Source organism: Cheilinus undulatus, linkage group 15 (genome assembly GCF_018320785.1).
Source record: "Cheilinus undulatus linkage group 15, ASM1832078v1, whole genome shotgun sequence".
In the NCBI taxonomy this organism is placed as follows: Eukaryota; Metazoa; Chordata; class Actinopteri; order Labriformes; family Labridae; genus Cheilinus; species Cheilinus undulatus.
The window spans coordinates 24,118,909-24,132,323 of record NC_054879.1 but is presented as its reverse complement, the minus strand read 5'-3'; the positions used below and the strand labels follow the sequence as shown (position 1 = coordinate 24,132,323).

Here is a 13,415-nt window from a genome sequence, read left to right as displayed (position 1 = left end):
CGATATGACGTGGACAGACAGCAGTGTACGAGGGAGAGAGAGAGAGAGAGAGAGAGACAGGAGCATGAAGGAGAAGATCAATACAGGCCCACACTGCATAAACTTTGTGTGTATTGTCAGGGTAAAGACGCGATTTGGAGATATATTTTCTTTTAATTACTGTTGAACTCCTATAGTACTCATGTTATCATGACACTGTTAGAGAGAAAAGAGCGTCTGTTCATTGACATTCGCTCTATAAACATCAGACCCCAGTGTGATACTACAATATGGACCAAACTCTAACAGTGTTTAATGAATTTCTACTAATGTAAGGAATATTTTCCTATTACTCTGAGTATCAGTAAATATATGAGGGGTGTCCAAACTATGGCCTGTGGGCCAACTGTGGCCCTTGGTCCTTTTGAATTGGCCTGCAAGAAATCTATTAAAAAGGCCCACATAAGAACATAAAACTTTACTCTGTTTCTTAGTTTGACTAGGAATGCACAATATTGGGGTTTATACAATATGGGGATATTTACAAATTAAATTTTGCAGATCAATCCCAATATATAAACGTAGTTTAGACGTAACACTTCAGTCCTTGAAACACAGTTTAAGGATGAACAAAGAAAAATACTTCAATCTCTAGAACACACTAAAGTTTAAGTAAATCAGATGAACATAGAAAAAGACTTAAGCTGTTTGTCCTGCCAAAAGTTAAAAAAAAAAAAAGATAATTACAAACAAAAGGATTCCAGCAATAAATAGCAGCACAGACTGAGCTCATTTGCTCCTCTGTCTGATCTCAAAATCTGATTTTCAAATCATATTGCTCTAATAATCTTCAAGCACCACACTTCTGTAAAGCTAGTCAGCTTCCTGCAGTTTGCTCTTGTTTTGCGTCTGAATCTGGAGATGAACCATCAGCGTCTCTCTTCTCTGTGATTGGCTGTTTGAGAACAAGCTCTGATCTTTGAGATAGGAAGGGAGAAGCTACTTGGTAAGAGGAATCTGCTTTTGGTTGTTTCAGTTGGAAGTAGGTTGTTGGCAGTTTTGCTTAGGCTGAACGTGTTAGTTTCACTCTCTCTGCAACAATAGGTGAGGCAGTTGACGCGTGTGGCTCCCTCTATTGATTGCTAAAAGTGTAAACTGCCGGGGCGGAGTTTCACTGTAGTCCAAGCTTTAAGAGAGTTTGAATCTAAATTTGCCAGCTGGGGCGGTTAGCGGCTGTGCACAATCAACTCAATTGTGCACATCTGTGGCATATCTCTCTATATAAGTACACAGACTGCGCTGAAGCGTCAGCGTAAGCGTCAGCCCTTGTGGAAGCCCAATTGTGTGAAGACCACATTGGGTAAAGACCAGCGAGTCTACCTGTGCGAGTCCACAGACAGGCAGCACTGCCTCATAACAGTCTAACGCACCCCAGCAGTCTAACGCAACATGTGCAACCAAAAAATACAAGTCATATATGGGAACAGAAAGAAGCACAATAGTTACAGAAAACGAAACCTGCATAATCTATCCACTTTGCAGAATGCCTCTTTTCCACAACCTTTTATCACAGTTGGCCTCTGGAACTGCCAGTCTGCAGCTAACAAAGCAGAATTCATCAATTCCCTCACTAAACTGTCTAACATTCAGGTCCTAGCCCTGACAGAAACTTGGGTCCGTCCTGAGAACACTGTAACACCAACTGCTCTATCAGTTGATGCAGTGTTCTCTCATACACCTCGCTCTTCTGGCCGAGGAGGTGGCACAGGCATTATTCTTTCTCATAGCTGGAACTTCAGCCAGTTCAAACCCTTGGACAATAACACCTCATTTGAATATCATGCAGTACAGGTCACTGCCCCAATAAAGGCTTACATGGTTGTGGTATACCGCCCACCTGGGGTCACCTGGACAACTTTATTGTGGAACTGGACATGTTACTCTCAGAGATCCCTGATGATGGCACACCATTGGTTGTCATGGGTGACATGAACATCCACTTGGATAGAGCCCAGGCTACTGATTTTATTTCACTACTGTCCTCCTTTGACTTGAAACTGGTTCAAACGCCTCCTACACACAAGGCTGGTAATACACTGGATTTGATTCTAACTCGCAATTGCTCCACGGCTAATTTGAGTGTAACACCACTTCACCTCTCTGACCACTACTTCATTCAGTTCTCACTTGGCTTACCTGAACTTCAACAATCTACTACTCAATTAAGATCATACCGCAGAAACCTTCAGTCACTTGACCCAGCACAGCTGTCTGACGAGGTCTCAGCTGCACTAGCCTCATTTAACGAGTCCTTCACACTCACTGTTAACGAGGCCACAGACACATTCTGCTCCTCACTGACCTCCTCTCTGGACAAACTCTGCCCTCTGGTGTCTAAGCCTATTCGTAATACTCCACCTTGTCCCTGGCTCACTGAGGTCATCAGAACCCAAAGGGCAGGGCTCAGAGCGGCAGAGAGAAAATGGCGTAAATCCAAACAAACCACTGACTTGAGTGCTTATCAGCAAAAACTGTCCTGTTTTACCTCTGCTCTAAAATCTGCTAAGAAGGCGTTCTATCAATCAAAGATCTGTGCTGCCACTGATGCACGCAAACTCTTCTCTGCTTTTAACTCGCTCCTCTCTCCTTCAAACCCACAACCCTCCAGTATGTTGACTCCAGACATGTTCGCCTCCTACTTCACTGACAAGGTTTGTGCCATCAGCAACCAATTCTCTGAGCCTGTCCAACTCAGTTTTCTGCCACCAGCTAGTGATGCATCACTTAGCTCATTCTCTCCACTAAGTGAGAGCGAGGTCACCAGGCTTCTGCTTGACTCTAAGCCCACAACCTGTCCCCTCGATCCGATACCATCACATCTCTTGCAGGCGATTGAGCCCACAATCAGCCCTGCTGTGAGTTGTATCATTAACTCCTCTCTGTCCACAGGTGTTTTCCCAGCTGCTTTCAAGCAAGCGCGGGTTACACCACTGCTCAAAAAACCCACTCTCAACCCAGCCCTGGTTGAAAATTACAGGCCGGTCTCACTTCTCCCATTCCTATCAAAAATACTGGAGCGCACAGTCTTCAACCAGCTCTCAGAACACTTGCAGAACAATGATCTACTTGATCAGAATCAGTCTGGCTTTAGGCGGGCCACTCTACTGAAACTGCACTTTTGTCGGTAACGGAATCACTGCTTGGCCAGAGCAGCTGGTCAGTCCTCAGTTCTCTTACTGCTGGATCTGTCTGCTGCCTTTGACACAGTAAACCACCAAATCCTCCTCTCCACACTCTCTTCACTTGGTATCTCAGGATCTGCCCTACAGTGGTTTAAGTCCTACCTCACAGGGAGATCTTTTAGAGTATCATGGAAGGGAGGAGTGTCTAAACTGCATGGCTTATCAACAGGGGTGCCTCAAGGGTCTGTGCTTGGTCCCCTACTTTTCTCAATATACACCACCTCACTTGGTGCAATCATCCGCTCCCATGGCTTTTCTTATCACTGCTATGCAGACGACACACAGCTATTCCTGTCCTTTCCACCTGATGACACAACTGTCTCAGCTCGGATCTCATCCTGCCTTGCTGATATTTCTAAATGGATGAGGGAACGTCAACTTCAGCTCAACCTGCCCAAAACTGAGCTCATTATCATCCCAGCCAGTCCCACTATGGAACCGCAGATCAATATCCAGCTTGGATCAAATAATCTCTTGCCCACTAAGACAGCCCGAATCTGGGTGTCATGATTGATGACCAGCTAACCTTCAAGCTCCATGTGGCCTCGATTGCTCGGTCCTGCCGCCGCCTCTACAACATCAAGAGGATCAGACCCTACTTGACAGAGCATGCTACACAACTCCTAGTACAGGCTCTTATAATATCACGTATTGACTACTGTAACTCATTACTGGCAGGCCTACCTGCATGCACAGTTATACCTCTGCAGTTGATCCAGAACGCAGCAGCACGTCTGGTCTTCAACCAACCCAAGAGAGCTCATGTCACGCCTCTTTTAATCTCTCTACACTGGCTTCCAGTTGCAGCTCGCATTAAATTCAAAACTCTAATCATTGCTTACAAAGCAGTAACTAAAACTGCTCCTGTTTACCTGGAGTCCCTCATCCAGGTCTACACCCCTTCTCGCCCACTACGCTCAGCCAGCGAAAGGCGCCTGGTACTTCCAGCACATCATGCTCCTAAATCACTAGCTCGACTCTTCTCCTCTGTTGTCCCTAAATGGTGGAATGAATTACCCAACTCCATTCGATCTACAGACTCCCTGTCTACTTTCAAGAGAAGGCTAAAGACCCAGCTCTTCAGAGAACACTTTGCACTTAGCTAGGCAATTCTCTACTGTTGTCCCCAGTAGTAGACTGAGTCTCAGCCAGACTATTCTCCACTGCTGTCCCCAGTGGTTGAATGAGTTTCCCAACTATAGTTAGCTCGCACTGTCCTGCTCTACTTCTGGGATTTCTTTGCCCAGCTCTTTGGGAATGATCCAGCACTTGGTACTTGGTAAATAGTTGTTGTGAAGCCTAATGAATGGCGATTAGTAATCCCACATTTTCCTTGATTCATTGTTGATGTCTAAAAACAAACAAAAAAAAAAAAAAACATAAAAAAAAAACCAAAACAAAACAAAAAAAAACTACATAAACAACGTATATTTTAGGTACTCTGCCTTAAACTCTACACGGCAGCACTTGCGTCCAATTGAACCTGAAGCACTTGATGGCACTTACTGATGTTGTTTCTTCTTGTCTAGATCATTGCTTGTGTTGTTCTTGCTCTCAAATGTACGTCGCTTTGGAGAAAAGCGTCTGCTAAATGACATTGTAACATTGTAACATTGTAGACATTACCTGAGAGCTGTAAGTTAGGCTGTTATGGTTTTGTTTTTCAAGTACATTAATTTACTAAGCATATATTTTGGTTACATGTTGGTTTTAGAGATGTAACAAACATTTTATATATTGTGCTACAGGTTTTTGTTCTGTGCTACAAGATTGTCAACCTCTGTAGCACCAGCGCTATGGGCAAAAAAAATTAACATACAGCCCTGCTTTCTTTTCATGTTATTTGGCTAATTGGGCCTGTGCTGCCATATTTAAACTTAGTAACTTCCTGGCTACGCTTTGTTACTCCCTCTGCAAACCATTTTAGGTGACCCTCCTCCACCGCAGCTCCTCCTTTATTCTACTTTTGACTTAATCAATGTCATTCTGTGCCATTGATGCCTGTTCTGCTCTGGGGGGATTTTGCTGCTTCTCTCCCTGCCTCAAGATTTCCTTGTGAAGATTTTTCACCCCAACTTTACTCAAAATTTGTCTTGCCCTCTGGTTAATTTTTGTGTGAAGTCAATGTGAACTGATGTGTGAACTCACCAGGTAATACTGAGAAAAATCACTGTTATTGAACAGACAACAAGCAATGCTGGAATACACGCACAATCAGGATCTTATGGAAATGCATTTATTGAAAGATTTGACAGTGAGGGGCTGCTGCACAGGAAAAAAAGCCCAAGTGGTTGGGGGTTCTGTGCCACTCACAAGTAGTATCTGACACCTCTGTAGAAACCAGACCAATTTCTAACCTTTTTTGTTTTCTGTCTGATGTTTACCTCTGCTCTCCTCCTCAGAGTGACTCAGGTGTACCTGGCCATAGACGACCGCCTCACCTCCCTGAAGACCGACACCTTCAGCAAGACACGAGAGGAAAAAATGGAGGACCTGTTTGCTCAGAAAGACGTACGTTTTTCTCTCAGAAAGTGTCATCTGTTTAAAGTGGTTGTTAAAGCTCATTGTGGTGTTTCTCTGTGAGTGTAGATGGAGGAGGCTGAGCTGAGGAGCTGGATCGACAAGCTCCAGGCTCGACTCCAGGCCTGCGGTTTAGATTCTCCTCAGCAGCTGCAGGCCGTTCTCGAGTCTCTGGTGATGAAGAAACAGAGTCTGTGTGAGATGCTACAGTCCTGGAATGGCAGGTCAGTCACCACAGACTTTATTTAATAGGGGTGGGAGAAAAAATCGATACAGCAAGGTATTGGGATATTTTGTCATGGTATCGTCTCATCCACCAAGTATTGATTTTTTTCAAATCAATTGCTAATATGAATTGAAGTCTATGATAATGGAAAAATGATACCAATTGTTTGTCCAGTGAGGTCTGCAGAGGTGACAGTCATAGAGCAGGAGAGAGTTATTACATCAAACATGACAGCACCAGGGGAAGGACATTAGGAATGCAAGCAGGGCACAAATGAGATGGGCATGACAAATGGGGTTTGCAAGGAGTGTTGCATGAAAATAAAATACTGCATTAATGCGATCAAAATGAAGGCAAGGCTAATGCTAAATCAGCTAAACAGTTGATAAAATGGTATAGATAACAATGTATAGCAATATATATCGCAAAATGCTTAAAATCCCAATAATATCATATTGTGACCCAAGTATCGTGATAATATCATATGGAAGGGCCACTAGTGATTCCCACCCCAGTTACTTAAAACGGTTTTACTTTGAAAAAGGATGACTGGGTGAACTGACAGGAGTTAATAATCATCTCATTCTCTCTCAGGCTGCAGGATTTGTTCCAGCAGGAGAAAGGAAGAAAACGTCTGTCTGTCCCTCCAAGCCCAGGCCGACACAGACAGACCAACGCTGATGAAAACAAGGTTGGTAACATGACCAGTCACAAGCATTTTATTGTGTTTAACAGGATCACGGTCTCAGTTTTCCTGGAGCTTCTGATTGGGGGAAGTATTCCAGAAATTAGTTGTCTGCTGTTGAGCCATTTTACCCCTTTTAGACTGATTTTCTTCCGCTCCTATTGGACTAAATCTGGATGTGAAGGGTGTTTTAAATTGTTTTTAAAGTTTGCTAAATAAGACCCGGTCCTTAATATTGTCCCATAAAAAATGAATGTTGGATTTTTTATCTAATCTCACCAGTTTGTCCATGTATCTATGTACTGTAGAACAACCTGGATTCCTCCCCTCGTAACCCCTCACCAGTGGTTCAGAACGGAGAGAAAGGTAACTCTTCAAACAGGATTTAACTTCTGTTATTTTGATAAATAAAAATGATTATAATCCTAAGTGTCGCTGTTCACCTGTTTCACTAACAGAGGACCGTCATCTCTGTCCGATGCCCTCAACCTCCTCCATGCTGCCTTCGCCAGGAGACCCCTCTACTGACCCCATCACACCTGGTCCTTCCTCATCCGAGCCGGACTCTGTCAGCATACCAGAAGGTTCAAAAACAAACAAAAACTTCTTAAAGGTCACATATTTTACCCCTTTTAGACCAGTTAAATTTGGTCTCAGAGGTCCACAAACATGCCTGTGAAGTTTGTTGCTGAAAAAACACTCTAGTATTGGATTTGTGCATATCTAAAAACCCCTCTGTTTCAGCCCTGCTGGAGGATCATCCTGGCCCGAACCTGGGGGGGGGGGGTGTAACTCCCCACATGACATCATAAGGGGAAAATCTAAGAATGGCTTGTTTAAGCACATGTTTTCTGAAAGGTGGAGAAAGAGAGAGGGGAGCGAATGGATTTTTCTGATTCTTGTTGGGATTGTGGCCAGGGGTACATTTTGATAGAAAAGCATGAAAAAAGTCTATTTTGCAAAATATTTGACCTTTAAAATTTAGTATTTCTATGATTTAACCTGTGACAGATGAACAATGGTGTTTTTATTTTTTTCCAGACGTGTTCGACGGACACCTGCTGGGCTCCACGGATAGCCAGGTGAAGGAGAAATCCACTATGAAAGCAATCCTCGCCAACTTTCTGCCCGGCAACAGCTACAACCCCATCCCTTTCCCCTTGTAAGTAAAACTCTCATCTCTGCGAGATTAATTGATTACTAATTCATTTATTCTTTGATCAGAAGATGCCAGCTTCTAACCAGTACTAAATGTTTTACAGTTTTCTGGTTATCTTATATCCAAATAATGTTTATTTTATTAAATATATAATGAGAAAAACATTTTTGTTCATCAGCTAATTCTCAACTTGCAAATGTAAAACAAATCAAACATTCTTATTTCACCTTAAGTTAAACTTAAATTTCACTAAGAAAGCAATAAAAGGTACTAGTTTAAATTTTTGTGCAGTAAATTACCACTGAATTTCTGGTTTGTCTCTGATTTTGTTGCGTTCTTTGTGTTGACAGTGAACCGGACAAACATTACCTGATGTACGAACATGAGCGTGTTCCCATCGCTGTGTGCGAGAAAGAGCCGAGCTCTATCATCGCCTTTGCTCTCAGGTAAAAACTCCTCTCAGTTCTGTCTCATCTCCAAGCTTCTGTAATTAATTTATAAAACACAGTGCCATTTTGTCTCTTTCAGCTGTAAGGAGTATAAAACATCTCTTGATGATCTCTCCAAAGTGTCAAACACAGGCGGTGATGAGACTCCACAGGCTACCAGGTATGAAGTAGGTTGCTATGAAATTCATTCATAGAAAAACTCAGACATGTTGCAGTTTCTTGGAATTTGTGCAGAAAACACCAGAACAGATGTTACTTGATTTGTTGATTTGGTTTTTCAGCACGTCTTTTTCTGAATCAGGGCAATCTTAGATCTACGATGCTGAAACTGTATGGGATTTTTTGATGAAGACTCAGGGATGACAGATTTTTTTTAATCTGGAGGGGAAGATTGTGCTCCACATCACTAAAAATTATAAGCAGAACGCTCAGCTTCAGTTTAAATGTTGTTTAGAAGTTTCAAAAAAGGTAGCACATGTCAAAATACAAGTTATGGAGGTCAAAGCATTTCTCTAGTCTTTTTGTCTCAGATAAAAATTAAAAAGAACACTTGCATGTTTTGGCACAGGGCTTTCGTTCATCTTATTTTATCCTACAGATAGAGAGTGAAAAAGTAAGGTTTAGGTTTGTTTACTGGTTAAAAAATAGATTGAAAACACACCAGTGAAAGACATTTTCTTTTCAACCTAAAAATGTAAAAGTCCAAAATATATCCTCTTGTGTTAAAGTGCAAATACGACCCATTTTGTAGAGTTTTATTATCCTGTATTGCCTCTTTATCTGTTGTTTTTGGTACATAAAAGTGCCTTTTCCCTAATTTCAGGCCATTCACTGAGAGCTTTTCTTAAAATCAGTCTCTAAATCTTCAAACTAAAGTCAGAACAAAAACATTTATAGGCATAGAGAGCTGATATAATCTCAAAATCTCTTCAGCAGTGGGGAAAGTCGAGCTAAGAGCAGCCCAGCCAGACCCAGTGAGTCTACCTCGTCACAGCAGAGCAGAAACAGCGTGGATGTGGATCCCCTCAGTGAGTGTTTGGATCTGATGATGATATAACATATAAGTGAAACCTTAAGATGAAATCCTTTTGGTGTAATGCTTCATTCTTGTCCCTGTCCTGTGCAGAGGATGCAGATGTGGGAGACAAACAGAAGAAACAGACTCTGAATCCACACATTGAGCTACGTGAGTACTTCTTCTTTATAACCTTCTGTCCTAAAAGACATTTCTGCGTTTTGACTTGAACTTGTGCAGGGCAAATTGTTGCAACATTTGGTGTAATCATAGCCCTACAGGGTGCTGCCCTTTTTGTTTTCTTAAAGTGAAAGTAACCATAGAGTAGATGTGTGGAGTTGATAGGGTCTTCTTCTGTGGTTGCATTTGTAGAGTTCTCTGATGCCAACGCCAAGTTTTACTGTCGGATCTACTATGCCGAGGAGTTTCATAAGATGCGTGAGGAGATCATGGAGAGTCCTGAAGAGGATTTTATCCGATCACTGTCGCACTGTGTCAACTGGCAGGCTCGAGGAGGGAAATCTGGAGCTGTCTTCTATGCTACAGAAGGTAAATACTGAAAACAAATACCAAAGTCACAGTAAGACAGCAGCTTCTTCAACTCATGACATATTACTCAGTTGTCTTGCATCGTCTGGTCAGATGAAGGGAGACAAGAGCCTTAAAGAGTCTTGTACTGTGCCAAGAGGCTGGTTGAGCTTTGATTCAATCACTGCTTCATCATATCTTGTTCTCATCTCAACATCTGTCAGTCGCACATCCATCAGCTGTTGGCCATGCTATAATCAGCCAGATTAACATTTGTTGCACAACGGGCCGCTGTATACTGCAGAGGTAAATTTAAAAATGTTTGTTGTCTGACAGCAGGCAGAGCAGAGACACACACTTGCCTTATAGTTTTTTTAATCCGGCTCTCAGTGGAAAAAGTTTGGACACCCTTGAAACAGTGCAATAGTAAAATCCTTATTTTTTTTAAAAGGTTTGTCTATTATAAATGAGAGATATAAAATCATCATTCCCTTCAATATTACAGTTCATATCTAAAATGATCACAATTAAATATTTTTCAGGAATTGTTCAGCCTTAGTTTAATCTACCAAATATTATGTTCACTATAATATAGAATGATTTATTTCTTGTTTGTTTAGAAATACTTAAGATGAGAACTTCAAAAATGATTGCATATTAAATCCCAATTGCAATATTGGGGGAAGAAATGCAATTAGATTATTTTTTCCAAATCGTTCAGCCTTAATCTGGATCTCTCAAAAGAGACGGATTTCCTATCACAACAAGCAAGACTGGACAGACATCAGCTGAAGAAACACAGGGGGGATCAGGGTTTAATGTGCCAGACAAAGGCAAAACTCTGCTGAACCAAACTGGGCCAAACACAAGGGCTCTTCCAGTCTTTAGACTGAGCCTTTTTAAATTGCTGCCTGCTACTGTTCTGCCGTAAGGCATTTTTTGTAAACTTTTTGATTTTGCTAAAATATTTCATTACTTTTGTGACACACTAGTAGCTTAAAAATAAAGTCTGTCTATATTTTTGTGCCTTGAACGTTTGGTGTAGTGGACAACCATTCAAAAATGACTTGTTAGCATTTCTCCATATAGAAATCACTACTTGCCCCAAAGAGGAGTTCTCCACTGCTGCATGATATCATGTGTAGAGAACCTGTAAATGTCTGCTAGTACCAGCTGCCAGCTATATTTCCAGCTAGTCACCAAGTTACAGCCGGTGTTTCCACTTTCTTGATGTTTAAAGTAATTTGACCAAGAAGTCAGGACTCACTTTTCAATCCCCTTTTCTCATCATTTCATTCTGAGAAAGATGTAATTATCACATGCAGGCTGCTTCAGAAAACACAGAAAAGCACGGTGGCAACAATGAAGCACCTGCTAAATAAGCCTTTAAATGCTTAAAAGGGGGTAGGTGGCCTCCAGACCTTCCCAGTTGGCTTGGTTTGCACTGGCTGACTATTCCATGTGTCTGTGCAAAGTCCTGATTGTAGCCTTGTTGCAAAGATAAACTTTGATAAGTCAACACAAAAACTTGTGTTTTTTTGTTGCTTTGAGTCTTAATCTGGGCTATAGATTCATAGCGTTTTTGTTTCATTTGTGGTATGGTCAACTAATCCCTTGAAAAGAGTGAAATAAGCCTTGTCTATGCAGCTCTTAAACTTTTATATAACATGAATTGTCTCATCTTCCGCTCCTTCAGATGACCGGTTCATCCTGAAGCAGATGCCCAGACTGGAGGTTCAGTCCTTCCTGGATTTTGCTCCTCACTACTTCACCTACATCACCGGGGCTGTTCAGCAGAAAGTATGAGGCAAAAAAAAAAAGTTTACGTATCTTTGGTCTAGTATCAGAGATGTAGTTACATTACTCTAAATTTTGTTCCCCAGAGGCCAACAGCGCTGGCTAAGATCCTGGGTGTTTACAGAATTGGATACAAGAACTCTCAGAACAACACGGAGAAGAAACTGGACCTCCTTGTCATGGAAAATCTTTTCTATGGACGCAAGATGGCCCAGGTAAGACACAAGACAGAGCTGCAATTATCGTTAGACATAAGGAACTGTCAAATTAGCAAATGTATTAACTACTGTTTAAAATCTGTGACTTTGAAATAAAACGATCTGCTGGAAAAGAGATGAAGTCAATCTTTGATTGTTCTTCCTCCTGAGAGCTTGCAGGCTTTCTCTTTTGTCCTCATCAGCGCTCGTGTTTTCTCTGTAGGTGTTTGACCTGAAGGGCTCTCTCAGAAACCGTAACGTGAAGACAGACTCGGGGAAGGAGAGCTGTGAGGTGGTGCTGCTGGATGAGAACCTCCTGAAGTTGATCCACGACAACCCGCTTTACATCCGGTCCCACTGTAAGGCCATCCTGCGAGCCGCCATCCACAGTGACGCCTACTTCCTGTCCAGTCACCTCATTATAGACTATTCGCTGCTAGTGGGACGAGATGACGCCACTGACCAGTTGGTGGTTGGGATCATAGGTGAGGAGTCGTCTAAGCTTTCAGCTGTTTTAACTTAATACGTGAGGTTCTTTGTATTTTCTCTGGTGATGTTCTTTTAAAGTTAAAGTTCTTTGTCTTCTCCTCTTTCAGATTATATCCGCACATTTACCTGGGATAAGAGACTGGAAATGGTGGTCAAATCCACTGGGATTCTGGGTGGTCAAGGTAACTTTAACTGCTCTCCATACCATGTCCACGTTACCCTATTTTCATCTACTAGTGCATGATCAAAAGTTTAGGTTGGGCAGTTATATAGAAAAATTACTCTTGTAATGAACTGTAGTCTTGAATTTTTGTGTTGTGTTTTGTGTTGTGTAGGAAAAATGCCCACCGTGGTCTCCCCGGAGCTGTACAGAGCTCGATTCTGTGAGGCCATGGATAAATACTTCCTGATGGTCCCAGATCACTGGACCGGCCTGGGCATCAACTGCTGAGAGGTGTATTCACTGTCCAGGAGCACAAACAGAAACACACTCCTTCTCTGTCTGTCTATGCAGTAACATCAGTTTCCTGAATTTCAATGAGACCAACAAGCACACTGGACTGTTTGAATCCTGACGTCATTCCACTCAGCAGCTCCAATCTGCATCTGCTGCCTTAACGTACAATTTAGACCAGATTTAACCCAGGGGATATACTACAGTATTATCAGATTATAATTTAACCCTGACTGGATTATTTTTATTTTAATAGTGCCATGAGTCTGACTGAAAACATTCACTTTATTGGTTCTAGTTTGGTAAACAAACTAATCTGTGTAATTTAAAGTTTATAATGTACAGAGATTATGTAATTATTAAAAGATTATTAATGATGATTTGTTAAAGTCAACAAGTGTTTGGGTGTTTTTTTATTATTGCTTGTTAAAGTGACAAAAAATGAACAAATCAATATGGGACACGAGTGGAATTAATGAAAAACACTTGAAAATTAAAGTTTTTTTAAGTGTTTGTATAAAGGCAAGTGCAGAAATCTTGTTTTGAACAAGATTTGACCATTATTTTATTTTACTGTTGACTAATGATTTAAATGTCTGAGCAAGAACTCGTGATATTCCCACGTTAAGCTTTCCTTGCATGTCTTTTGGTTGATTTTCTTACCATGAATCAGAT

At 41.6% G+C, this 13,415-nt stretch overlaps 1 protein-coding gene across 17 annotated transcripts in view; it reads left to right on the top strand.

Moving 5' to 3' along the window:
* pikfyve (phosphoinositide kinase, FYVE finger containing) overlaps positions 1-13,070 on the top strand; it is a 54,221-nt gene extending 41,151 nt beyond the window's left edge. For 16 of the 17 annotated variants that reach the window (XM_041807026.1, XM_041807027.1, XM_041807029.1 and 13 more), the window contains 16 exons: positions 5,624-5,732; positions 5,811-5,965; positions 6,562-6,658; positions 6,961-7,018; positions 7,111-7,236; positions 7,694-7,814; positions 8,162-8,257; positions 8,340-8,420; positions 9,194-9,288; positions 9,387-9,446; positions 9,648-9,824; positions 11,500-11,603; positions 11,687-11,815; positions 12,021-12,282; positions 12,394-12,468; positions 12,622-13,070. In XM_041807026.1, coding sequence (XP_041662960.1) covers positions 5,624-5,732; positions 5,811-5,965; positions 6,562-6,658; positions 6,961-7,018; positions 7,111-7,236; positions 7,694-7,814; positions 8,162-8,257; positions 8,340-8,420; positions 9,194-9,288; positions 9,387-9,446; positions 9,648-9,824; positions 11,500-11,603; positions 11,687-11,815; positions 12,021-12,282; positions 12,394-12,468; positions 12,622-12,737 — 1,861 coding nt within the window. In that variant the 3' untranslated portion in view covers positions 12,738-13,070. The remainder of the gene's footprint in view (positions 1-5,623; positions 5,733-5,810; positions 5,966-6,561; positions 6,659-6,960; positions 7,019-7,110; positions 7,237-7,693; positions 7,815-8,161; positions 8,258-8,339; positions 8,421-9,193; positions 9,289-9,386; positions 9,447-9,647; positions 9,825-11,499; positions 11,604-11,686; positions 11,816-12,020; positions 12,283-12,393; positions 12,469-12,621) is intronic. The other variant, XM_041807015.1, reaches the window with a different exon arrangement.
* The last annotated feature ends 345 nt before the right edge of the window (positions 13,071-13,415 follow it).